The 24,766-nt window shown below is 42.0% G+C and overlaps 1 protein-coding gene across 1 annotated transcript in view; it reads left to right on the top strand.

Annotated features, from left to right (window-relative positions):
* The first annotated feature begins 4,828 nt into the window (after nt 1-4,828).
* The window catches only part of RIGI (RNA sensor RIG-I), a 27,602-nt gene continuing 7,664 nt past the window's right edge, over nt 4,829-24,766 (top strand). The window contains exons 1-16 of the mRNA XM_068175979.1: nt 4,829-5,019; nt 5,112-5,243; nt 7,059-7,237; nt 7,737-7,887; nt 9,634-9,756; nt 10,582-10,695; nt 11,579-11,732; nt 12,590-12,848; nt 13,548-13,710; nt 14,124-14,225; nt 17,576-17,733; nt 18,373-18,508; nt 19,383-19,531; nt 20,639-20,729; nt 21,434-21,604; nt 23,119-23,270. Coding sequence (XP_068032080.1) covers nt 4,914-5,019; nt 5,112-5,243; nt 7,059-7,237; nt 7,737-7,887; nt 9,634-9,756; nt 10,582-10,695; nt 11,579-11,732; nt 12,590-12,848; nt 13,548-13,710; nt 14,124-14,225; nt 17,576-17,733; nt 18,373-18,508; nt 19,383-19,531; nt 20,639-20,729; nt 21,434-21,604; nt 23,119-23,270 — 2,340 coding nt within the window. The 5' untranslated portion in view covers nt 4,829-4,913. The remainder of the gene's footprint in view (nt 5,020-5,111; nt 5,244-7,058; nt 7,238-7,736; nt 7,888-9,633; nt 9,757-10,581; nt 10,696-11,578; nt 11,733-12,589; nt 12,849-13,547; nt 13,711-14,123; nt 14,226-17,575; nt 17,734-18,372; nt 18,509-19,382; nt 19,532-20,638; nt 20,730-21,433; nt 21,605-23,118; nt 23,271-24,766) is intronic.

Below are 24,766 nucleotides of genomic sequence, written 5' to 3'. Positions count from 1 at the left end.
GGGGCCAAGAAACCGGTCAGATACCTATCCAAGCTGCTAGATCCTGTCAGCAGGGGGTGGCCCACTTGCTTACAAGCAATTGTGGCCTTGGCAATATTGGTAGAAGAAGCCAAAAAGGTAACATTCGGGGCTTCATTGACCATCTACTCCCCCACAATGTAAGAAGCATTTTACAGCAAAAAGCTGACAAGTGGCTGACAGACGCTATTTGGGGATGCTCCAGGAGACCTGTCTCATGATTGTGTTGAAATGGTGGAGCTACAAACCAAAATAAGACCGGATTTAGAAGAAGAAGAGCTCGAGGAAGGGGAAAAATGGTTTGTGCATGGTTCTGCAAGGGTAATAGAAGGCAAAAGAATATACAGTCATTGATGGGCAAATGGGAAAAGTGATAGAGTCTGGACCCCTGAATGCAGGGTGGTCGGCTCAAGCCTGTGAGCTATATGCCGTATACAGGGCATTGCTGGGACTTGAAGGGAAAAAGGAGACGATTTTCACTGATTCCAAATACGCATTTGGGGTAGTACATACCTTTGGGAAAATTTGGGAAGAAAGGGGACTGCTAAATACCCGAGGAAAGGGGCTAATTCATGAAGAAATAATTAAACAAATATTAAAAGCTATCAGAGGGCCAAAGGCAGTTGCTGTAGTCCATGTAAAAGGACACCAAGCCAGGATGCACTTCCGAACTCGGGGGAACAACTTAGCCGACAAAGAGGCAAAAAGTGCATCTTTGTTAAAGGTAAATATCCCGGAGGTTGAAAGGGAGGAAACCCAGGAACCGCCCCCCCCCCCAACCCTCCAAAAAGGAGATAGAAAATTATCAGAAGATTGGGGGGCATCTGGAAAGAGGTAAGTGGAAGTTGCCAGATGGGAAGGAATTATTATCGAAAGAATACACTAGGAAGATTCTAAGGAGATTGCACCAACAAACACACTGCGGGGCCCAAGCACTAGCCGAGCAATTCCTGAGATTCTTTGGCTGTAAATGGATATATGAACTGGCTAAGCAAGAGGTACAGGGGTGCATAATCTGCAAAAAAATAAATAGGGCAAACTCCCGGAAACTAACACTGGGGAGTCGCCCGGCAGCTTACCGACCTTTTGAAAGAATCCAGGTAGATTTCACTGATCTACCTAAGGTCGGGAGATATAAATTTTTACTAGTCATAGTAGACAAACTAGCCCACTGGGTGGAGGCTTTTCCAAGCTCCAGGGCTACAGCCCAGACAGTATCAAGGTTCTTATTGGAGGAAATTATATCTCGATACGGGTTAGCAAGCTACATTGATTCGGACCAAGGAACACATTTTACTTCAAAAATTATTAAACAACTGGCAGATACCTTAGGTATCAGATGGGATTATCACACCCCGTGGCACCCTCAGAGCTCTGGGCAAGTGGAAAGGATGAATCAAACATTAAAGGCCCAACTAGCCAAACTAATGTTAGAAACAAAAATGTCATGGATAAAATGTCTCCCATTGGCCTTATTAAACATAAGAACTATGCCTCATTCCGAAATGGGGCTTTCGCCTTTTGAAATGTTATATGGGATGCCTTATACTCATGGTATGCCTGTAGGGCATCCAAAATTAGAGGATGGGCAAATACAACCATACCTGATAACATTAAATAAGAATCTCGAGGAATTGCGAAAGCAGGGTGTAATCATGCAGCACAGCCTCCTTGGCTTCTCAATACATAAGATACAGACTGGGGACAGGGTTCTCATAAAAACATGGAAAAAAGTTCCACTATCCTCTCATTGGGAGGGACCCTATATCGTTCTTCTAACTACAGACACTGCTATACGCACTGCAGAGAAGGGGTGGACACACGCGTCAAGGGTGAAAAAAATTGACCTTCAGGACCGAGCCCTGGAGTGGAAAGTCACCTCCTCCCCTGGAGATTTGAAAATAACTTTGCGCTGGCCTAGTAAATGACCGAGAGTAACTTGGTCAGATGTTCTGTACCAGATTGTAACTGTTACCCCTTTGCATATTTCATTAGCAAATACTGTTATAAGAAGTGGGCTGTTCACTGTCGGAGAGGAATAAGACCTAGTGGGCTGTGTGCAAAGTGCTTTAAACAAGAACAAAACCTGACTAACCATTCTCTGGTATTGGCCACCAGGCTGAGACTGATTCAATTGGATTCAATAATTTGGTTTCATCTATATCAGAACGGATTGAGGGGGAAATTACAAACAAAAGCTAAAATCATTACTGTTGAGTGCCGTAGTTTGAACAAGGTACCCTGCAGTGCAGATCCTGTTGAATTACGCTGGTGGGGCACCTTTAAGCGAAAGTATGCAGCTCGGTCTTGGTACGAAACCACTGACGAAAATTCCTGCTGCCAAGAAGATGGTCTACCCCGCCACTGGAGGCACCCCAGTGGGCGCAGGGAACGGCAGAGGAATCCTAGCAGTGGGAGTAATCCTGATGAGCCTAAGTCTAGCCACATGCCTCAGTAACCTTCCTAACCCTGAAAGAGGGGAATCCGGTGGCAGGTACCCAGGAGGCCCAGTGCCCCTGACCCCATGGAACTGGAGTAAGGGTAAGCCTAATAAACCTTGTTCTAAAATTAACACTCAACAGGAGGCATATAAATTCAAGGAAAAATTAAAATACCTCGAAAATGGACAGTCAGCACATAAATTGCACCGAAGGAGCCCAGGAGAAATTTCCATCCCAGCCTGTAGCAAATGTAATCGTACTGTATGGATTGGTGGGTGTTGGATAAACGGGTAATTGGAACTTTCTGTCTCAGCAGAGAAGGTAGAGAATACTCAGAAGTTGTAGGCTCTGTAACCGTAAGATAAAATAAAAACTATAGAAACTAGTAGAAATAATAAGTAAGGCGCGAATTAATGGGTTAATATAAAAGGTGGGGGATTGTTATATGTAACAGGTATAATTCGCGCCTTTTTTTTTTTGCATGATATATATAATATTAAATAATTGTTAGGATGTACTCTTTAGCATTAGAAGCCCCCCTTCTCAGGCAAAACTGAGTGTGTGTTGAAACCTGATTTACAAGCAAGGGGATGTGGCTCACCAGGAGATGGGCCTTATCTGAAACGATATGGAGACACTCAGGCACTGATCACCATCAGGAACATCCCCCCTGCCCCGGGCCGATACATGTGAATACTCTGTTCCCGTAAATTTCATCAAGAGTTTCCACGACACCAGATTTTGAATTTCTCTGCCTTGTCAACGAGAAGGAAATCTCATCAACTTATGGGACTTTGAATGAAACAAAGGACTGAATGCCGAAATCCTGGCTTCAGGCAAAATTTTCCCTATAAAAATCGCTTGTACCAGGATAGAGGGCACTCTATGCCCCGCTTGTGGGGGCATAGAGTGAAACCTCTGCTGAGGCTGATCTCTGTGTCTTGCACCCAGCGCCGATCCCGGGCTCGGCACTGTCCTTTTCCTTGTGGCTGGCTAAGTTAGATCTCTATTGCTAAAATAAATTCTTTTTATTTTTTTAATTTGGCTGGATCATTTTCCATTTATAACATATGATAATTCGTGCAGAGAAAATTGTCGTCTATTTCATAGTTTTGTACTGGTAAGATATACTCTTATAAAAGGTTTTTTAAATGCACAAGTCAGCGATGGGGATTGCATCACAGTGTCAAAACCACCTGGACAAGGGAGGGAGAACCTCACTTACAATCAAATGAACGTGGCCAGCCCAGAGATGGCTCGTCCCTCAAGGTGATCCGAGGAATGCCCAGACAATGAATACACGATAAATATCTGAGATTAAGATAGCCGGAGCCATTGGGGAGATACATCTCAATACTGAATTCCGGGAATACGGTCATGGGTGTTCATCACTCTCTGGACATGTTTTGTTCAACTTGCCACAGAGAAAGAACTCTACATGAATATGTGCAGTCCAAAAAGGAAGAAAAGGGACTCTGCCTCGGGCAAGAAAAACCGTATAAAAATCTCTCGTACAGGACAGTCGGGGTGAACATAGGGGACCCTCTGTTGTAGCGGTCAGACCTGTGTCTCACCCAGCGCCAATTCCCGGGCTCGGCACTGACTTTTCTTGATTGGATAGTGGCTTTTCATTGTTATTCTCTAAATTTATATTTGGATCATTTAATAAATTAATTAATAAATTGGAGCATTCATTTATAACAAGTATGACACATCCACTCAGCACATGGTGAGAGGGAGGCTTGCATGTGGAGCTGTCATGTTTAGCAGCACTTCGACTGTGGGTGCTTTCTCCCCTGCAACAGGATTGTCCCTTCGGTAAACCTTCTTCTTTGATGTTCACCTGCCTGATCCATTTTCTAAACGCTTTTAAAAGTGCTTCTATCTTTAAAAAAAAACCCCCAAAAACCAAAAAAACCCAAAACCAAAAACAAACCCCGAAAAAAACCAAAAAAAAAAAAAAAAAAAAAAAAAAAAAAACCACAAAAAAACCAAAACATTATACAGCCCATGAAAGCTCGTTCAGCTTTTTCTGGGGACAAGAGGGAAGAGAAGGTAGGCCAATGCATTTACTCCTGTTTCTTCGCTGTGCTTTTCCTCACCCTGGCAGCCGCAAAAACGGGCTATTTACAGCCTTTCCAACCGTATGCATGCACATATGATTAGTTGGGGTGAGGGCGGCAGTCCCCTTTTTCTTTTGCTAAAGACATACGCAAGAGGAAAGCAGCGCTCGCCTTTCCAGCTGCTTTCACTTTCCATTCTTCAGCCAGACAGAAGTTACTTTTTCCTGTCGCTCCCTGCTTGGGGGCGGCTCCCACTCACTCCCTACCACCTCTCTCCGTACCACGGCAGGGGCGGGCTCTGCGCACGCAGCCGGGGCCGCGGGACCGGGATCGGGATCGGGACCGGGACCGGGACCGGGACCGCCTGCGGCGGTGCGCCCGCGGCCTCGCCATGACGGCGGAGGAGAAGCAGAACCTGCGGTGCTACAGGCGCTACATCGAGAGGAGCCTGAACCCCGTGTACATCCTCAGCAACATGACGGAATGGCTGTCCGACGGTGAGAGCCGGCAGCGGCGCTGCCCCCGCGCCCGCCGCCCCCGCGCCTGCCCCCTCCCGGTCCCCTCACTGCCCGTGCTGGCTTCTTTCTAGAGGTGAAGGAGAGAGTCCGGAAGGAGGAGGAGAAGGGGGTGACAGCGGCCGCCGCGCTGTTCCTGGATGCCGTGCTGCTGCTGGAGGCGGAGGGCTGGCTACGGGGCTTCCTGGATGCCCTGGTTGCTGCAGGTGGGTGCCACCCCGGGCGGGCTTTGTCCGCCGCTCCCCGATCGGGCGCTGCCGCCCTGCCGCCCGCGTTCAGCGGGACCGCGCGGCGCCGCCCGGCGCTCCCGGGACTGGCGGGGGCGCTCCGTCGGCCCTGGGTTCAGCCGCCCATCCTATCACACCAGGTCAGATGCCGTAGGAAAAGGCAAGCTGACGAGTCTGGAAATAAGCCCGTTGGGAAGTGAAGCAGCTGGAACAATTGTGAGGATGTAGAAAGCGTCATTGGCAGGAGACTTGCCTGTCTCAGAGCCTTTAGAGAAGAAATAAGACAGCCATTGTTCTCACCAAATACAATGAAAGGAGACTAAATCCTCTGAAGCAAAAAGGAAATGGGTTTCAGGAGGTGCGTGGGACTTGACTGGTAGCGTGGGATAACTTCACTCAACGACAGTCTTAAATTACTTTTTAAATTTTTTTAAAATTACTCATTGGCATTAAAAGTCTTCGGTTTCAAGAAGTAAGTAACCATTAATAGTTTATAAGGATGATTGTTCCACAGTAGCTATAACTACTTCATGTGTAAATTCCTAATCCAATTTCTTTTATGAAATGAAAGAGAAGAGATTGTGAAGGTATAAAATTACCAGCATCTGCCAGCTTTCCTCTATACATGTATTGTATCATAGATCCTTGTTGGTGATCTATTAGATATGTTGAACCCCACAGTCTCATTCCATAAGCTGCTTTTATTTTCATCTTCTCACCATTAATTATGAATAATTATCTCAGTGAAAAAATGTTACCGTTTCTTATCACTCGATGTGGCCCACTCATCCCTTAAAGCAAGTACTAAGTCCAGAGCAATGTTTTACCAGTCTGTGATAATCCTGATTTCTGAATTGCAGAACTATCTACTTTGAGCCTGCTAGTAGTGTTCAGTTTGGTGTATCTTCAGCAAAAAATTGAGACAGTTAGCCTGCTGATTCAAAGTGCTATCCCAAGTCATTGTTAATTGGGTCAGAGACTAGAATTTAGTATTACTCTTCTTTTTGGTGGATGCAGGGATAAGTAATACTTAGACTAAAGACATTATGATGGTAAGTATCCACACCACTCTCCTTCTCTTCTAAAAGGAAATAAGAAGTTAGGCAAATTCCTTCTCTTTGCCCACAGGTTCCTCTGGGACCCTGATCTGCTTTTTTCCACTTCAGAATCCAACTCAGCAAATCACACAAGTCCTTAAAGTATGCTTCCCTGACGCTATCTGTTCCAGGACCGTATTTTCAGCTGTTTGATGACTGTCTAGATTGCAGGTGTCTGTACTGCTTTCAGTCAGGGACTGTCCTGAATCCAGTATAGTAGGAATTTTTGATGGAGGGTGGAGCCAAGGACAAGAGTAAAAGATAAAATGCAGGTAAATAAAAGACCACCAGAGCGTCTTGTGATTCTGTGTAGTGTTCTTTGCTCTGGGAATCCTGTGAAAGAGTATCATGGAATGCAAGAATTCCAAGGATTGTATGATTGAAAGACAAAAGTGGATATAGTTGCTTGGTGATGTGGTGATATGACCTGTGACATAGTGTGGCTCTTTCTTGTTTTTGCAGGTGCTACTGGTCTTTTAGCATAGGGTTTTTCATATTAGACATACAAGTGCTAAAAAGGAAAATAGTCACTTATTAGTTAAAAATTGTATGTGGGTCACCTAGATTTTTATCATTTACAGGACAAATAATTCTAATTTCTCCAGTGTGTCTGAGAAAATGTTTTTTCAGCTTGTTCCTACCTATTCTATCTAGAGATTGAATTCACAGTTATGATTTGTCTCTTTCTTTCTGAAAGGTTACACTGGGTTGGCAGAAGCAATCGAAAACTGGGACTTCAGCAAACTGGAAAAACTGGAGCTGCACAGGCAGCTGTTGAAGCGGATAGAATCAACAATGCTAGAAATTGATCCTGTAGCAATCATGCCATACATAAACACATGCCTGATAGAGAGGGAGTGTGATGAGATTCTGCAGGTATGGTAAAATCCTGGTATTTGCCTAGTTTTGCTTCAGAGAAGTGCTGGCTGCCTCACTTGTGGGATGAATCAGTGCCTGTGTAACAAGTGGCTGGGTGAGGAGGATGGCTGGCCACAGGTCTGCCATAATTTTATAATTTTTTCATTTCCTATTCTGAAATTGAAAGCCTCAGAGGTTTATGGCAGAGAGAGTTTATTAGAGAGACTTCGCCAGACAGAAATTGACAGAATAGCTCTGTGATGTTTCACACTTTTTACAAATATTCAAACAAATAGCCTACCTATTGTTATAGTCCAGCTAAGTTTAGTGTGTAACTACACTGGCAGAATTGAAGCTGTAGTGGGTATGGCCGAATTTTATTGTAAAGCTTTTATTCATTGAGAAGGAAATGCAGTTTTCAACTGAGCATGAAACATAACAAATTCACCTACTAAGCAATGAGCAGTGGGTTTGATTGCTCAGAACCTACAGTAGTTTCTGTTTGTGGTATGTGCAGATCAGTGAATACAGAAGCAAAGCAGCCGGGATAACTAAACTCATTGAATGCCTCTGCCGCTCGGATAAGGAAAACTGGCCCAAAAGTCTTCAGCTGGCATTGGATAGTGCAGGATATTACAATGCAAGTGAACTGTGGAATATAAGAGAAGGTAAAATGTGAATTGATTTTATGATGCTCTTTTCATGTGCTTATACCAGACAGTAATTTTTTTTTTCCAGAAGAATCAGACTTAGAAGGATACCATCAGGCTACTTTGTGATTTAAAAAGAAAAACCTTTTAAAATTTATTTTAAATGTCTTTAATATAAAACAAAATACAAATAATATCCTACAAACAGGCAGAAATTGGTTTTTTTACTATTTTTCCTCCTAGATGGTTAGGCATGGTACCTTTTTTTTGGTAAAGAGAATCAGGCAGCACAGGCTCTGAAAGCATAAAAACAGCCAAATAGTTACCTTTTTTCTTCTCTTCTTAATTCAACTTTTGCCATCTTTTTGGTTGCTTGAGTTGTGATAGATGCTATATTTTCTGATAAAATATGATTAGTAATGTGATCGTCTAGAGAGTGATACACTTCTATGATCTCCAGAGCAGATCACATACCTTTTTCTATGAGAAATCGATAAGCAGCCCTTCCCAAGTTATAATGTTCATATTTTGTAAAAGTGCAAAATTGTCTCTCTTAGACTTTGGTTTTGTCATTGAATTTACCTTTCCTTCCTTGAAAAATACTTGTATAAGTAACCTACAGCATAGGAGAATTTTGAGAAGAATACATTATTTTGCTACTAAAAATATGATTTTAGATAAACCGGACTGTGTATCTTCATATCTACATTTGTTGTCTCCCTAGGTGCTTGTTTGAATTGTTTTTTTAGTTAGCAACAGGGATAAGCTATATTTAAGTGGCTTCTTCAACTATATTTCTTATTTTGAAATTTTTTTATTACTGCAATCAAGGGGTGTAATTTCTTATCTGGAGAACTAATTAATGTATATGCATAAAGTTGTATACATAATTAATAAATTTATTAAAATACAGGTAAAATAATACATAGGAGTAATACCTATATGTATATAGATATTATTTTGTGTAGCTGGTGGCTATTTGTGTAGCTAGTGGATATATTATATGTTGACAATTACATTTTTTAAGTTAAAGTTATCACTGGCTTTTGGGGCAGCTTCCTTTAACATCCAACTCAGCAAAGCCAAAGTCAGCCTACTGAAGAAACATTGTCCATATTGGAAACATTTTACTGCTGGCAGTTAAGAGTTGGTACCCAAAATTAACTGCAGATACTGTGTGCTTTCTGGAGCTGGATTGATGTGCAGATGTGCTCTTTCTCCCACTCCAAAAGCAGTGCTTTGTGATCATATGTTCTGTTTGCAAAGAGACTCTTCATGCAGGGCCCTGGGACAGTTCTTTGAGAAAGTATAAATTATAACACCAAAGAAAATTTCTCTTTTGATCGTTGTGTACTATAAAGAATATATTCTGACAATTTCTACATCCTTTCAGAAGGTGGGGAGTAAGGGAGAACAGAATCTTGAATTTACAAATCTTCTTTGAATTCGTAAGAATTTTTCATGCTTGTGGTAAATGTCCACGTTACACAGTGATTTCTTGTCACTAAACACAGAGGATAAACTTTCCTCCCAATCTATTGTCTCCTTTGTCTTTTGGAACTTGTTACACACACATTGAGCACTTGGTTCTTCTAAACCCAAGATTCTCAGTGCTGGCTATCTTCCTTGAAAAGAAGCCTGTGTGCAGCATCATTTTATGTAGTCTTTTTCTTCCAGCAACCAACTCCCTCAAGTTGTTGTCACAGCAAATACATTTTAAAATCATAAGGATCAATAACATACCTTTTTTTTCCATTTACACAGATAATGGCAAAGATATTGATGGCGAAATGACAGATGCCTCTGAAAATTACTTTGAAACCATAATGACATTTTCTGAAGAAGTAGAATGTGATAATCTGAGCAAAAGTCTCTCTTCAGTTTCAGGTAACTCTTAAGAACTTAAAAGTTTGTGGTTGCTATTTTCCATTTCCTTAGATTCCCAAAGGACATAGATGTAGTGTGCCACAATGGAAGGTACTGAGGAATTAGTGCAAATCTCTGACTTGATTTAGCTGTCTTCTGTTTTATTGTTTAAAGGATCTCATGCTGGGCATTGCACATACTACAGCTTGCCCCTCATTTTTCACATATCTAGTGAAAAGTTGTTCTGTCAGCACATTGTCAATAAACGTCCCCAAACACCAGCATGTTGTTTATGCACCTCTTCTCTGATATAATTAATTCACACATGACCTGATATTAACCAGTTTAGAGAACTGAATGTGACTGCAAAGGATCTGTGCAGTGACTGTCATGGCAAATTTTGCTCCACCAGTTATTTCTAGTTCCTGTTCCATAAGTCCAAACACTCTGACAAGACCACTGGTTAAGAGAGTAATAATTTCAAAAGTCTGTAGAGCAGAAGGCTAAAATAAATCCTGTGCATGTATTTGAGGAAAAAATAATCCCTTGTGTTTTCATTCTGAGTTGAAAAAAGACCAGCTGAAGTGAGCATTGTCAGCCAAGACCTTAAAATGAGTGCATTTTATGAATCACAGTTGAGGGTTAATAAAACTGTGCCATTAAACTCATAAAAAATTCTTGTTTGGTGCATCTGTCCTGTTAAAAGGCTTGTCTGTCAGAGAATGTTCTGTGTAGACTGCAAGGACTCTTCTACCTTTATCATTTTAGATTGCAACTATATGGGGCACAGCATATTTTTTGCATTTTTATTGCACCGCTCTTCACAAAAACATTGTTTTATCCTAGAAAGCATCTATGAGTCTTCATCTGTTTGTGAACCAAAGAAGGCTCGGAGCTACCAGATTGAGCTTGCACAACCTGCTATTGATGGGAAAAACACATTGATTTGTGCCCCCACAGGTAAGGAGACAGACATTTCTTAGAAAAATTCGCTTGGTGCATATGGCTGTGAAGGATAGGGAATGGTAAAGGTTGAATCAGACTTCTTCAGCCATTTATTTCAAAGCTGTCTTCCTTGCAGTAGATCCAAATCTACTGCAATTAATGACCATGGGCAGCACAGAGGCTGGCAAGACAGACATGTCTGTTGGCACATCAGTGCTTGTATTCAGCACATTCAGCATTCATTTCCATGTTCTGACTTCTGCTTTCTCACTCCTCAGAGTGGATTTTTCAGTTTTAAGCCAGTCACTAATCTTGATATTTAAGAAATTTGTCTTGCAAGTTGAAGGAAAAATAGGATGTGTTAGCTTGAGACTCCACTCTCTACTGCAATGCCTACAACATCCAGCCAGCCTCATTTTCCCCTGAGCCCTGGAGGCAAGTGGGATAAAAGAGGCAGGGACAGAGAAGAGCTCTGGCACAGTGAGCCTGAGGGCCAAAGGAAAACCAGAGGAGAGGAGCAAGGCTGCATGAGGAAGGATGGAAGCTGAAAGGTCCTGATGTCTGTACAGTCTGATTTGATGTGAGGGCACATGCTAAGAGCAAAAAATAGACTCAGTGATTTCAAAGAATTCAAATACCAACTGCAAATAGATTTCAATTCCCAGTGCCCACTTAATGGCCTCTGCAGACTGAGACTGTGAAAGAGAAAGGGATGATTCTTCACCTGAGTAAGCAACATGCTTGTGTTCAAATCTGTTCCAAATATGTTCAAGTCTGGAAGAGTAACACCCCCATTGTCAGCTCCCCTTTGTTACAAGGCATTCAGATGAGACAAGCTGCTGCTTACAAATGCACCTTTTCATACTTGTCCTTTACCATTCATGTTTTTTGTTTGAAGGATCTGGAAAAACTTTTGTGGCAGTTCTGATTTGTGAACATCATTTGCAAAACATTACCTCAGGACGAAAGGCAAAAATTGTCTTCCTTGCAACCAAAATGCCAGTGTATGAGCAACAGAAAAATGTATTCAGGCAGCATTTTGAAAGAAGTGGGTAAGTGTCATTCTCCCTGGTGCCATCCTCCACAGAAAATAAACTGCCCTATAGGTCAGCTGTGGCTAGGGCAAGATGTAACATGTTCACTGGTGAACAAGAGTGTTTGACAGTAACATCAGGATGATGAGTAGCTGCAAGAATGGCATTGCCTTGGCAGACTTTGTTTGGACAATCTGAAATCTGGTTCTGGAGAGTTTAAGCACTCATTGTTGCACGTCTGTGGAAATGGTGAAAATATTTCTGTACTGAAAGAGTGAGGTGTATTTTCTTTCGAGACTCCTTTCACACCTGCTTCCAAAGCTGAGGTAGTTCTGGCAGTAGCAGTGGGATTCCTCTTGCCATTCTCGGAGTCTCTTTTATAAATGAAAGGACCCAGTCTTGTTTATTTTTTCAACCTCTAGTCAGAAAATGATAGTCCACCTTTCAGATGGGACTGTGGATTGCTTAGAGGGGCATTAACAACCTATATCTTTGGATTTTGAGGGAACTAGTTACTCACATCCACATATGCATCCTTATAGCTATGGGAAAAGGAGGCTGCTGGGCAGAAACAGTCCCATGATGCCAGACGTACACAAAAGGGATGTTACATGTGAACTGACAAATGCAGCTTAAATGTACAAGTTAATCACTCCTCAAATATGATATATTTTTGTTAATGGTAGTTGAAAAACCAGTTGTTTATCCTCAGCTCTTTTTTTCCTCAGTTTCTGTGGTCAAACTGCCACCTCCTACTCTTTGACATTTGAAACTTAGTAACTGCCTTTTAAGCTCGCTGAAAAGCCCAGTTTCTAGCTTTCCTTGACCTGCAAGATACCCTTTTTCTTACCCTGTTTTTTGCATCTTCTTTCCAGATACTCTGTTCAAGGAATTTGTGGTGAAACAGTTGCAAATATCTCTGTAGAAAATGTTATAGAGGACAGTGACATCATTGTGCTAACGCCCCAGATTCTTGTGAATAGCATGGAAAAAGGGATCCTTAGCTCCCTTTCCATCTTCACTCTGATGATTTTTGATGAGTGCCACAACACTACAGGCAACCACCCTTATAATGTGTTGATGACCAGATACCTGGATCAAAAATTTGACTCCTCTGCAAACCAGCTGCCTCAGGTAAGGCCCAGCCCATCAGTGGTGGAAACATTAGAGGAAAGTGTTTTGCAATGCAGTCAGCAAAGTCTTGCCTTTTGTGCTGATCCAGTTCAAACTCCCATTTAACAACAGCTGCAAATGGAAGTGGTAGCATCTGGAGCATTTTTTCGTTTTGGACACTTCCAGGCTTTTTCCCCATGTTACATCTTCCCTGCAGCTACCGAGGAAGACTGATAAGCATAACAAAAACTGGAGTACTTGAGAGCAAACAGAAGAGCTGAACTGGGAAGAAAGCATGTCATTTAGTAATCTCCTTGTTAGCTCTCTGTTGCTGTTTTCTGCCCAATAAAATGGGGCCACTGCCTCTGCTGGCATGAGGTTCTCATCCAGCTGAGATGCCTCTGAATGAATGCGAAGGATGGGTCTGGGTGTGGGTTTGCTCTTCCTCTGTATAATAAGCATTGACAGATACAGCTCATTATGGATTTAAGTGGCTGGATAGTTTATTTTAAGTTTAAATAAGTTTGAGCACATTGGAGTAGGCATGAGTACATACAGGTTTTCATTCTTAAGTTTTTGTGCCTGCTTCTTGTTTACTTCTGCCTGTTGTGTTTCCATGTTTTTGAAGATGGTGGCAATTTGGTGACTGGTAACAACGTCTCCTGGTTTTATTTTGTTTGTGACAAAGTAGCAACCAGTGCTATTCATGTGTGTGCTTAGATTGTAGGTTTAACTGCTTCTGTTGGAGTTGGTAATGCCAAGAGCACTGAAGAAACTGTAGAGCACATCTGTACCCTCTGCTCCTACCTTGACATACAGGCCATATCCACTGTCCGAGAGAACAAACAAGATCTGCAGAGGTTTGGAAACAAGCCAGAAACACGTAAGCACACTTCATTTTTATTTTCCTGTGAGTTACAGAGCCGGGATTATGGCAGCCACTAAATTCCCCTTTTTTTAGGTTAAGATAAAAGCTTAAAACTAAGCTGGAGCTTTCCTTCCTGCTAGCTTGAAAGAAGTTTAGGCTTGCAATCTCTTGTCCTGCAGTAAGGCAGTGCCCACTTGGGCATATTTTCTCTTTGCTGTTGATAAACCATCTCTAGTTTTAATTCAGTTCTGCCAGTGAGGACTGGGGGCTGCATATTTCTGTGCACCTGCAGTGCTAATTAACAGTAAACCTGATTGTGATGGCATAGAGCACAAAGTGTAGCATTCTTATAGACAAGAATTTGTTCTGTACTTCCTGAGGAAATGTTTTATTTACTCAGCACACTGACTTACATTTCTCTTCTCTAGATATCAGATGGGTTAAAATGCGAGCTCAGAATCATTTCGCAGACATTATCTCAGGTCTGATGTCTGAGACAGAGGTGTTGATGAGGAAGATTTATTCAGTGGGTAAGATACTGTAATATGCCTGTATTGGAGTTCAGTATTTGATTAAATCAGTGTGAATCCTTATAGCTGCTAGAACAGATTCTCTTTTTTCACTTCCATTCTCCTTCATTTTTAGTTGCATTTATTTCCTAAATAAGAGATTACAGATAAGAGAATCAACTATTTTCCTGTTATACCTGATTAGTTTGACTATCATAAACATTTTTATTTGAATTTCAGCCTGTCATATGCAACTAAAAATAGGCTGCTTTTGACACTGTCAAATGCTTCTGAATTTAAAGAATCTGAAACAAAAGGGCTTGCATTCAAAATGGAGTGGGCTTGATTTCATTGATGAGAGATACCTGTATGTTCTTATTTAAACATTTCTCCAAATCCTTCACACCCAATCTGTCCTGTTAGGAAAATAAGAAACATCACAGTGGCATTACTCTGAATGTCGTAATTTTTCCCTAACAGCAAAAGTTAATTTCCACACTTGCTGCTCTGACACTTCTTGTTTTTTCTCTGGTCTCCAAACTGCACTTTTTACCAGGTCTCCATTGTTTTCCTTTGTAAAGCCTTTGAAGTGATATTTCAGAGTAGGATCTGTGCAACCTAAACATCACTGGAAAGAGGATATGGCTGCCCAAGAAAGGAAACAATTATCAGTAGGGTTCCAGCTTTGGGAGCTGCTTTGGTGGGAAGGTTTGCAGAGAGGAGATGCATGATTGTCATGGTTTGACACTGGTGCAATGCCAGCTTCCCCGTGAAAATGCACTTTCCCAAATAATTGCTGTGAGATGTGATCAGGAACAGAGCAGAGCAGGCCCAAGCTTAATAACAAAGAAAAAAAAACTTTATTAAACTACTACTACTATAAAAAACACAGATGCTAAATCCCAGATTAAGACCTTCCAGAACACTCCTCCTCCTCCTCCCACCCAATTTCCAAATAAAACCACAGTGAGACACCACCCAGGATTCCTGATCAAGTTGCCACCCTTCAGATAATCAATACTCAGTCCCTCAAAGAAGAGAGAAGTCTCTCTTGCACCACAGACTCGCCCAGGAAACACAATTGCCACCGTTGTGTCTCCATGTCACACATGGCAACTGCCCAGAGAAAATCTGCCAGTGTGACACTCTCCTTTCCATGTCACAGTGCTCTCACCACCGTGCATGGACAGACTGCTCACAGGGCTCCTTTAAGGATGATTTGCCACCGACTAAAAGAGACAACAGTTCAGCTTCTCATCTTGGGACTACAGTCCCCCCCATTTTCTTCCTCCCCTGGGGCCAAGGGTCTCAAGAACAGAGATCTTCTTCTTCTCTGAAGACAGAGGGCTTCTCCACACCCTCTTCAGCTTTCCTCTGTTCTCTCCATTCCTGTGCTGGCAGTCACTGAAACAGGTCTCTTGGCCCACCACTGCATCCCCCTAAATGCAGTCTCTGTTGCAGGAGAATTTGGTTCAGTCTACGGCTAACAAGAAAAGTCTAGCCACAAGCTACTCTATCATCTCCTCCCACTCCAAAATTTCCTTTTCTAACATCTCAGATCCCAGACTGTCTCTCTTGTACTTCAAATCGAGGAGGAGTAATATTTTACAAAGCCTTCATTTCCCAATAAAGGGTTAAAAGTTCAGACTCCCTGGACAGCTGAAATCTCTGCTCAGAAGCCAATTCCCAAGGCTAAGGCTGGGCACCTCCCCCCCCTTCTCCTTCTCTTTTGCTGGCAAAGTTACAGGTGCCGTCTGGACTCTCTGTCTCTTCCCTCTGGTGGGGCGGGACACAAAGGTATCTTTGCTTCTCTCCACCCTTCCATCCACAGGAGCTGGCTCGGTTCCAGTCCTTCATCCCCCTCGGCTCACCTTGACCAGGCCACATGGCTTCCCCTCCCCCACCCAGCCCCATGGCTGGGCAGGGGAGATCTGCACAGCACCTTGACCGGAACCAAAGAGACAGTTCCCCTGGGAGTTCTTGCTTTTAGCCCCTTGTGTTCTCAGAGGTGTGTCCGTACCTTCAGTGGTCACTCCAGGTGCTAATATCCAAACCTGACCACTGATTGGTTTGACCCAACTTCCTGAAAAAATTCACTTCCATGTGTAAAAGAAAATTAGTTTCATAATCATGAGATTAATTCTATAACCCTTCAGAAATAAATTGATCTTTTTTGCTTTTGCAGAGTTCCTAAGTGATGTCCAGTAAATGGCCTTAATAAAAAACTGGAGAGCAGAAGGGGATACAAAGCAGAGACCCATGAATGGATATGTTCAGGATAAGCCTTGGTCTCTCCAGCTCTGGATTAAAGGACGTTGTCTGTGTTTAGACTGGTTTTTGCACACTGACTGTGGTGCCTTAAACCTGTTTACCTCAGTTCTAGATTTACCCTCTGCCCTCCACTTCCCAGATATTTGAGAGTGAACTATATTATGGGGCAGGAAGGGAGAATTAAAACACCCACACAACCAAAAAAAGACCCCAGCAAAACAACCCAAAACCCAAGAAGTCTAATCAAAGACCAAAGAGATTTTCAAAATACATGTTACATTAAGCAAACACTTCTGAAGCTTATTTTTGCATCACAGTTCCTCTTGGCAGTGGCTTCCCTTCTGTGCACCCTGTGGTTAATGTAGTCCATGAAGCACTCAGGCAGAGTATCCATGCAGCAAAGAGGTACTGCCTAGTTCTGCCTCAAGGACAGCCCCTTGGACAATATGCTTCAGGACTATTTTATGAATTAATATAAACTATTGAGTATCTGGTAATTCAAGGAGCAATGTACATGCAGTTTTTTGAATATCATAGGCTTCTTACAGGATAAGTGAGCTCTAATTTTATTTAGCTAATTTTATTTTAAGTGAGTCCCTGCAGATGTGTGTGTGATCAACATAGATCCTCAGTTGAATTGTACTGGGTTAATTTTAGGCTAACATCTGGGTATCCCTGGGAAACACAGGGAGAGAAGCAGACAGAGTAAGAGTCTTCACAGGTGGTTCCCAGAGAACCAATGGACAAGAAGCAATGGGCATGAACAGAAATATTTAAATAACAGGAAGAAGTTTTTTGCTATAAGGTGGTCAAACACTGGAACAGGTTGTCCAATGAACTTGTAGACTCTCTGGCCTTGGAAGTACTCAAAGCCCATTTGAACTAAGTGACCTGCTCTAGGTGATCTGCTTTGAGCAGAGGGTTGAACTAAAGACCTCCATAGGTGCCTTCCAGCCTCAGTGGTTCTGTGATTGTATCATAAAACTGTTCTTTTGCTAAGGCTTTTTTGTGCCAGTATTAGTGGGAAATGTGTTATCCTCTAGCTAATGTTTTTTATTTGTTATTCAAGAGGAACAATTTTTTTTTCTCTCCTATAATAGATACCATCTCCCAAATCAACAAGAATTACTTTGGAACACAGAGATATGAACATTGGATAGTTTCCACTCAGAAGAAATGCAGACTATTGCAACTGGAAGATAAGGAGAAGGAGAGCAGTATTTGTAGAGACCTTTTCATTTGTACTGAACACTTGCGGGTAAGTGTGTATCCTCTTTCCTTCTATACAGAGGTAGAGTCATCCTGTTCCTTCTGATATAGGTATGTTCACCTAGAAGCAGATTTTGAACCAATTGTCCTATTTAGAATCATAGAATAAATACAGAGTTGGAAGGGACCCCCAAGGATCATTGAGTCCAGCTCCTGTCCCTGCAGAGGACATCCTCACCACGAGCCCAAGAGCATTGTCCAAGCACTTCTTGAGCTCTTTTAGGCTGGGGTTGTGACCACTTCCCTGGGGAACCTGTTCCAGTGCCCAACCACCCTTTGGGTGAAATCCTGATATCCAGCCTAAACCTTCCCTGACTCAGCTTCAGGCTGTTTGCACAAGTCCTGTCACTGGTCATGACAGTGAAGAGATCTGTACTTGCCTCTCCACTAAGTGAGGATGTTGAAGACTGCAGCAAGTTGACACAGGCTAAAGCATAAGTCATGTAAGAGTTGTCTCTGTGATACTCACCAGGGACAGATTAGTGCAGAGGAGACTTTGCAGGGCTTGTGTTGTCATGGAAATGGAAGAACACCACACTTTGCAGCACTTAATATAGCTAAATAAAATTTGTGTTCATCCCACCTGGTGGAAAATGAGGCCTAAATGCTTGTGTCTCTTTCCAAGCAGAAATTCAACGATGCTCTCATTATCAGTGAAGATGCCCGCATTGAAGATGCTTTAGCCTATCTAAATGAATTTTTCACAAATGTAAAAAACGGACCATATACAGAGTTAGAGAAGCAGCTGACGGAGAAATTTCAAGGTATTTCCCATAGTACCTGTGACAATTGCAGGAGAGATGAGAGCTTGTGGTAGGATGGTCCAGGTGTTTTCTTCAGAGTAAGTGCAGTTCTTTTTCCAGAAACTGCACTTTCCAGAAGATGTGGTGACTGCATGGGTGCAAGTGCAGCGTTAGGGCAGGTGGGGGGGACTAAATTTCTGGGACTGTAAGCTTCTAGTGCAGAAGCTGATAAAATAGTAATAATTGTAGCTGGATGATATAGTAAGTTCTTACATGCCTGGCTTGGAGATAAGGCAACAGTGCCCTTGTGGTTGTGCCCCACAAGTAGGGGGATGGTCTACTGTCATGGGTGCTGATAGCATTAGATAAGCCAACATACACTGCTCGGTGCACTGCCTAGCCTCCTGGCCAATCCCAGTCTTCTGGGGAGAAGCAGGTGGCCCTTATGCCTTTCTCATTGAAAGTCAGAGGTTGTCACTGTTCTGTGACCTGATTTAGTTAGCAGTGGGCTGTATTTCAGCCTGTGCTGTGGTGTGTTGCAGTGTTGACTGCAATTTTAAATCACTGGTCTGTCTGCCCTTGCATGTCAGTTGTTTTCTTGGAAGAAATGGCACAAGAGCTGAGTTTGTTTTGTTGCTGTCTTTTGACACACAGTATATCACAGAATTTCTCATGTCACTTTGTTACAAAATGTGAGATAGTCATAATTTGTTTTTTTCTGGGGATTTTGTTGTGTTTAACCAACAGATTTCCCTGCTTGCATCTGAAAGAAAGGAATAGAAAATAAAAAAAGAAGATAATGTGTGTACTGTTTGAAAGTAGGTTTGTGTGGGAACTCTGCTTTCTGCCTTAAAAAAGGTAAATTTTTCAATAAACCTTTTTTTTTTTCTTTCAGAGAAAGAACTAGAGCTGACTGCCCTTTCAAAAGATGAGTCAAATGAGAATCCAAAGTTGGAAGAGCTTGCTTGCATCCTGGACGAAGCATACCACTATAACCCACAGACTCGTACTATTCTCTTTGCCAAGACAAGAGCCTTAGTAGCTGTATGACATTTTTTTTAAACTCCTAAAATGGGAAGTTTGAAAATAAAATTGATCATCATATTACCCTTCCCATTTTGATCTGAAATAGAAAAACATGCATGTATTCAATCATTCTAATTTATTTTACTGTGTCTACCTAAGCCCTGATGAGTGGATGAGTGAAGTTTTTTTCCTTTTTCTGAAAACTACAGTACAGCTATGGTATCCTTCATGATGTCTAACTACATGCTGTAGTTGATTATTAAGCCATCAGATTTTTATTTCAGGCCTAAAGTCAGTTACAAGATATGTTTTAAGGATTTTTGGCTTTAAGATGTTATGAATCAGCAGCTCTACTCCATTACTGACTGCACATCAGGAGGTATTTATACATTTCTCAGAGGAATCCTATAGACCTAAAGAAGGTCTGTGCCCTAGCACTGGCTTTTGATCAAGAAAAAGGAAAAACTTTGTGCAGCAGATATTCCCTGGACTCTTCTTATCACTGGTCTATTTTATACTTGCCTATGATCAAAAATTTAGGCTGGATGATGCTTTTTTTCCTTTACAGTACCTTGCTCCCAGAAAAGGTTTGTGCTTGATGTTAATGCGCTACCAATCTTTAGCATGAGTAGATTAAAACATTTACTACAAATATCAGCTGTCTCTGTCTACTGTAAACATACTTATCAGCTGAATGGCCCAGCCCCCCTTTTTATCCTTTTCATTCAGACATGCTGGATGAATTGCAGACCAGAAAAAACTTAAAAGCAGACTAAAGTCCAAACTAACAACACCAAGCATCTGTTGGCAGCTTTGCATGTTAGATTTAAAAGCCTACAGTAGCTTGGCTGAATTTTATTCTTCTGTAAGAGCAGTTTGAATGTGCTACTGTCACTGTGTAGTGGAAGCCCAGTTTGTAAATATTAACTACTTTCCTTTGATGCCAGAGGTGTAGCATTCTGTTAGATTTTAACAGAGGTGTAGCCTGTTAGTTTTTAAGAGAAAAATGCAAAACTTTTAGCAGTGAAAAGCTACTTGCTCTCTAGCCAGACTTTAAGTTGCTACCTATCACAAACTAGCATTTCATCTGCACAGGGAATCTTAACTCCCTGATTTGCTCTCCAGGCTTTGAAGAAGTGGATAGAAGCAAACCCTCTTCTTAGCCACATAAAGCCAGATGTGTTGATGGGTAAGGGAAGAAGAGATCAGAAAACAGGTACGCAGATTTGCACTAAGATATGCTAAGCCAGTAGTGGCTATGCTGTGCTGCTAAAAACTGTTCTGCTTTTCCTGTGTTCATCTTCTGTGCCCTTAAACAGAGGAAGGTTATGCAGATTTGCACTTGCATTCTTCCATATCGGGAAGACCTTGAATGAATCCTAAGGGGATGCTTGCATTTTCTGACCAGAGCCTTTAGTTAAAGCAGCAGTAACATTGTCAATAATACTTTTTTGCAGGATTTTTCTGCTGGTTCAAAAGCAGTTTAGAAACTTCACTATCATAGTTTCTTGTGATTAATTTTTGTATTATCTCTGTTACTTTGTGATCCCTCTCTTACTTTGTGTTTGATGGCAGAAAGACATTTTAAGACAGAATGGAAGCTACAGCTGAAATTAATTACCTATGGCTTAAGTTCAGAGCTAGGCTGGGTTTTAACTAACTAAGCTGCATGGGTGTCTCCAATAACAATCATGTGGGTGTTGTGTCTAAAATGGTGTTTCCCAAGTTGATAATATCTGTGAAACATCAACAGGAATCCCTGGTCAGTGGCTATAATATACACCTAGCTGCATATCAAACTTGAAGTAGTTTTCCAGATCAAAAGGATGTACTAATTTCTAATCACTGAAGTAAAAGCAAATGTGGGTATCTTGCTCAAGGAGCTCTTCACTTTTCCTGACACAGTTTTTTGTACTATAGGTATGACCTTGCCAATGCAGAAGGGTGTCCTGGATGCATTCAGAAATGACAAAGACATCAGACTGCTAATTGCTACATCTGTTGCTGATGAAGGCATTGATATTACTGAGTGCAACCTTGTGGTGCTCTATGAATACTTTGGTAATGTCACCAAAATGATCCAAGTCAGAGGTATGGAATTTCAGAACTATTACTGTAGAAACCTGTTTTGGCCTAGAAATGGACATGAAATGCTACTAAATGGCACATTGGAATGTGCATGCCTTGCAGTTGTTTCTCTATGCCTTAGAGCAAAGTCATGTGAATGATGGGACATGATAAATTTGTTCACAGAGCAAAGTCCTTGATGTTGTCTGACTCACAACAGGCAAATTAGCCAAGCTGCACGAGGTTATTGAATTGTTGAGGACTGATACGTCAAGTTGACAATTACATATAAGCAGAACTATGGCTAGAAGAACTGTTGACAGAAATATTACAAATCATTCTGTGACAATTTACAAAGGACTGCTGCAATGGAATTTCTTGTATTGCCTTGGCTTCTGAAGATCTTCTCCAGCCTGGTGGTTTATTACCAACCCAGGTACTCCCAGGTACATGAGGCCTTCGCCTGTGCAGATCTCTAATATTAAGGACCAAAAGAAAGACACCCTGTTTCTGTCTTCCCTGCTTATCCAGAGAAGTCTGTCATGACTTTGGCCTTAAATTTGGTGATTTTACAGTATGGCCAATAGAGAGGAATGAAGAGCCAAACTAAATACTGATTTCTGCTTCACATTCCTAAACAGCATAAAACTGCCTACTCTTTTAATGGTGCATCTGCAATATCTTTTCATATTTCCCAAGCAGTTAACATCATAATTTAATGTGAAGTGATTTCCATTGTATTTACTCTGTACTCTACTTTCAGGGTTTGTGTGTTGTGACCTTCTTATCTGTGTTTTATAATGAAATAACTGGCCCAGAATTGACTTTTATGGATGAAAAGATAGTGTTTATTATTAAAAAGCCATTAAAGGTGCAAAGAAAAGAGGTTATGTCAGTTTCAAACTACATACAATCATGATTTTTGTGGAGTAAAAGCTCAAAAGAAAGTGTGAACACTTTTTATAACCGAAATACTGCTAAACTGGTATGATATCCCTGTAGTTCTGGGTTTGCCTGTGTCACAGTTTTAATAAACTGCCAGGCAGTATCCATAGTCAGGTAGATGAGATGGTGCTTGCTGTTTTTGTCTGTGCTCTTGTCAGCACAATATTTCCAGTTCCTTAGGTTTTTGTGATATATGGGGTTTTGGGGTATTTTTAGACACCAATTAGCAGGGCTGAAAACTAATAAGAAAGACTAAGATGAACTTTTCTCCTTTACATTTTTTTTACACAACAAGAAGACAGCAAGATGCTACACAAAAAATGTATTTTAAAGCATGCCTGAACTCAGCACAGGGAGGCCACAGAAGCAGGCAATACAGTACTGGCTAGGGTATATCCATGAGGATCCCGGAAAGGGGGCATTTTGTTCTGGTTTGTTATTGAAGAATGCTCTTCAGAAGCAGCATTATCTGAATCTGAACATTGCAAACAAAAGCAGACATACAGGAGGCCCTTAATAGTCATATGGCAGACCTGTCACTTTTGCATATGTTGTTAAGAGTAACTAAAGAGAGTAAATGTTTTGCTGTATAGGTCGTGGAAGGGCGAGAGACAGCAAGTGCATCCTTGTGACAAGCAAAACAGAAGTGGTTGAGAATGAAAAACTAAACAGTTACAAGGAAGAAATGATGAATGCAGCTATTGAAAAGCTACAGAACTGGGATGAAACAACATTTGCAAGAAAGGTTTGTGATTTGTGCAGTTTTCATACTCAATTTTTAAAGGCATAATCTGTATCTACCTTCACCTACTAAGGCTCTGTGTAGGGCCAAGTGATAACCCGAGGGAAGTGTTCATTGTACTTGATTTCTGACAAAGGCTAGGTCAGCAGAGAAGGGATACTGTGTACTGACAGTTTGTGAATGTCCATTGTACAGAAACTGCAGAAAACTTAAGAGCATGAGGTAGAATTTATGACCTGTTGCTTGTGAAAAGAGAAGGACTCATGGGTGATTTAAGAGTTGGAGGCCATCTTGGGTACAGTGTACAAAGATATTGTGATGTTTTGCAGCTGAAAATCATGAGGGTCAAAGCCCAGCTGGATATTCATATGGACCACCACCAAGGGCTAAGGAGAAATCCCCTTTCTTTATTGGTTATGGGGGGGAAACATAGTGACAAAAATGAAGAGAAGAGACTGAGGTGCTTAATGCCTTGTTTGCCTCTGTAAGATTGGTTGTTCTCAGGATATTCAGCTCCCTGAGCTGGAAGACAGACATAGGGAGCAGGATGAAGGCCCTATAATGCAAAAGGAACTGGTTAGTGACCTGCTACACCATGGCGACACAAGTTTATGGGGGCAGATGGGATCCACCCAAGGGTAGTGAGAGACCTGGTGGAAGAGCTCATCAATCCACTTTCCAGGACTTTCCAGTCCTGGATAATCAAGGAGATCCCAGGTGACTGGAGGTTGGTCAGTGTGACCACCCATCTACAAGAAGGACCAGAAGGATCCGGGGAACTACAGCCCCATCAGCCTGACCTCAGTGCCAGGGAATGTTATGGAGCAGATCACCTTGAGTGCTATTACCCATCACATATAGGACAACCAGGGATCAGGCCCACCTGGGATGGTTTTATGATAGGCAGGTCCTGCCTGAGCAGCTTGATTTTCTTCTGTGACCATGTGACTCACTTAGTGGATGTGGGGAAGGCTGTGGTTGGTGTCTGTCTGAACTTCATTAAGACCTTGATACCATTTCCCACAGCATTCTCCTGGAGAAACTGGCTGTTCATGGCTTGGATGGGTGCACTCTTTGCTGGGTAAAAAAATGGCTGGGCCCAGAGAGTGGGAGTGACTGGAGTTAAATACAGCTGGTGGCTGGTGTCAGTGGTGTTCCGCAGGGCTCAGGGAAGCATGGAATAAGCCAGTGGCAGGCACTACTAACAAAAAAGCTTTGTACACAGTTCTCCCATACCACTTGGACTCACAGATCATCCTGTGTTTCCAGACAAGCTTTCAGAGATTGAGCTGTGCAGGCCTTTGTGACATTTCTTCTCCTACATCCAGCGCTTGGTGCAGTTTCTCCTGCTTCTTCTCAGAGGATTCCATTTCTGCATTTGGTTCTCAGCTACAGGCTGTGCCTTGTTGCTTCTTTCTCTGCCCGCAGTTTCTGTGGTCTTTGTAGCTTTCTTTCAAAACCATGAGATTCCCAGAGCAGCAGCGTTAACTGTGCTATAG

Source organism: Anomalospiza imberbis, chromosome Z, assembly GCF_031753505.1.
Source record: "Anomalospiza imberbis isolate Cuckoo-Finch-1a 21T00152 chromosome Z, ASM3175350v1, whole genome shotgun sequence".
In the NCBI taxonomy this organism is placed as follows: domain Eukaryota; kingdom Metazoa; phylum Chordata; class Aves; order Passeriformes; family Viduidae; genus Anomalospiza; species Anomalospiza imberbis.
The sequence above is the reverse complement of the archived record's forward strand: the minus strand, read 5'-3'. Positions and strand labels throughout refer to the sequence as shown.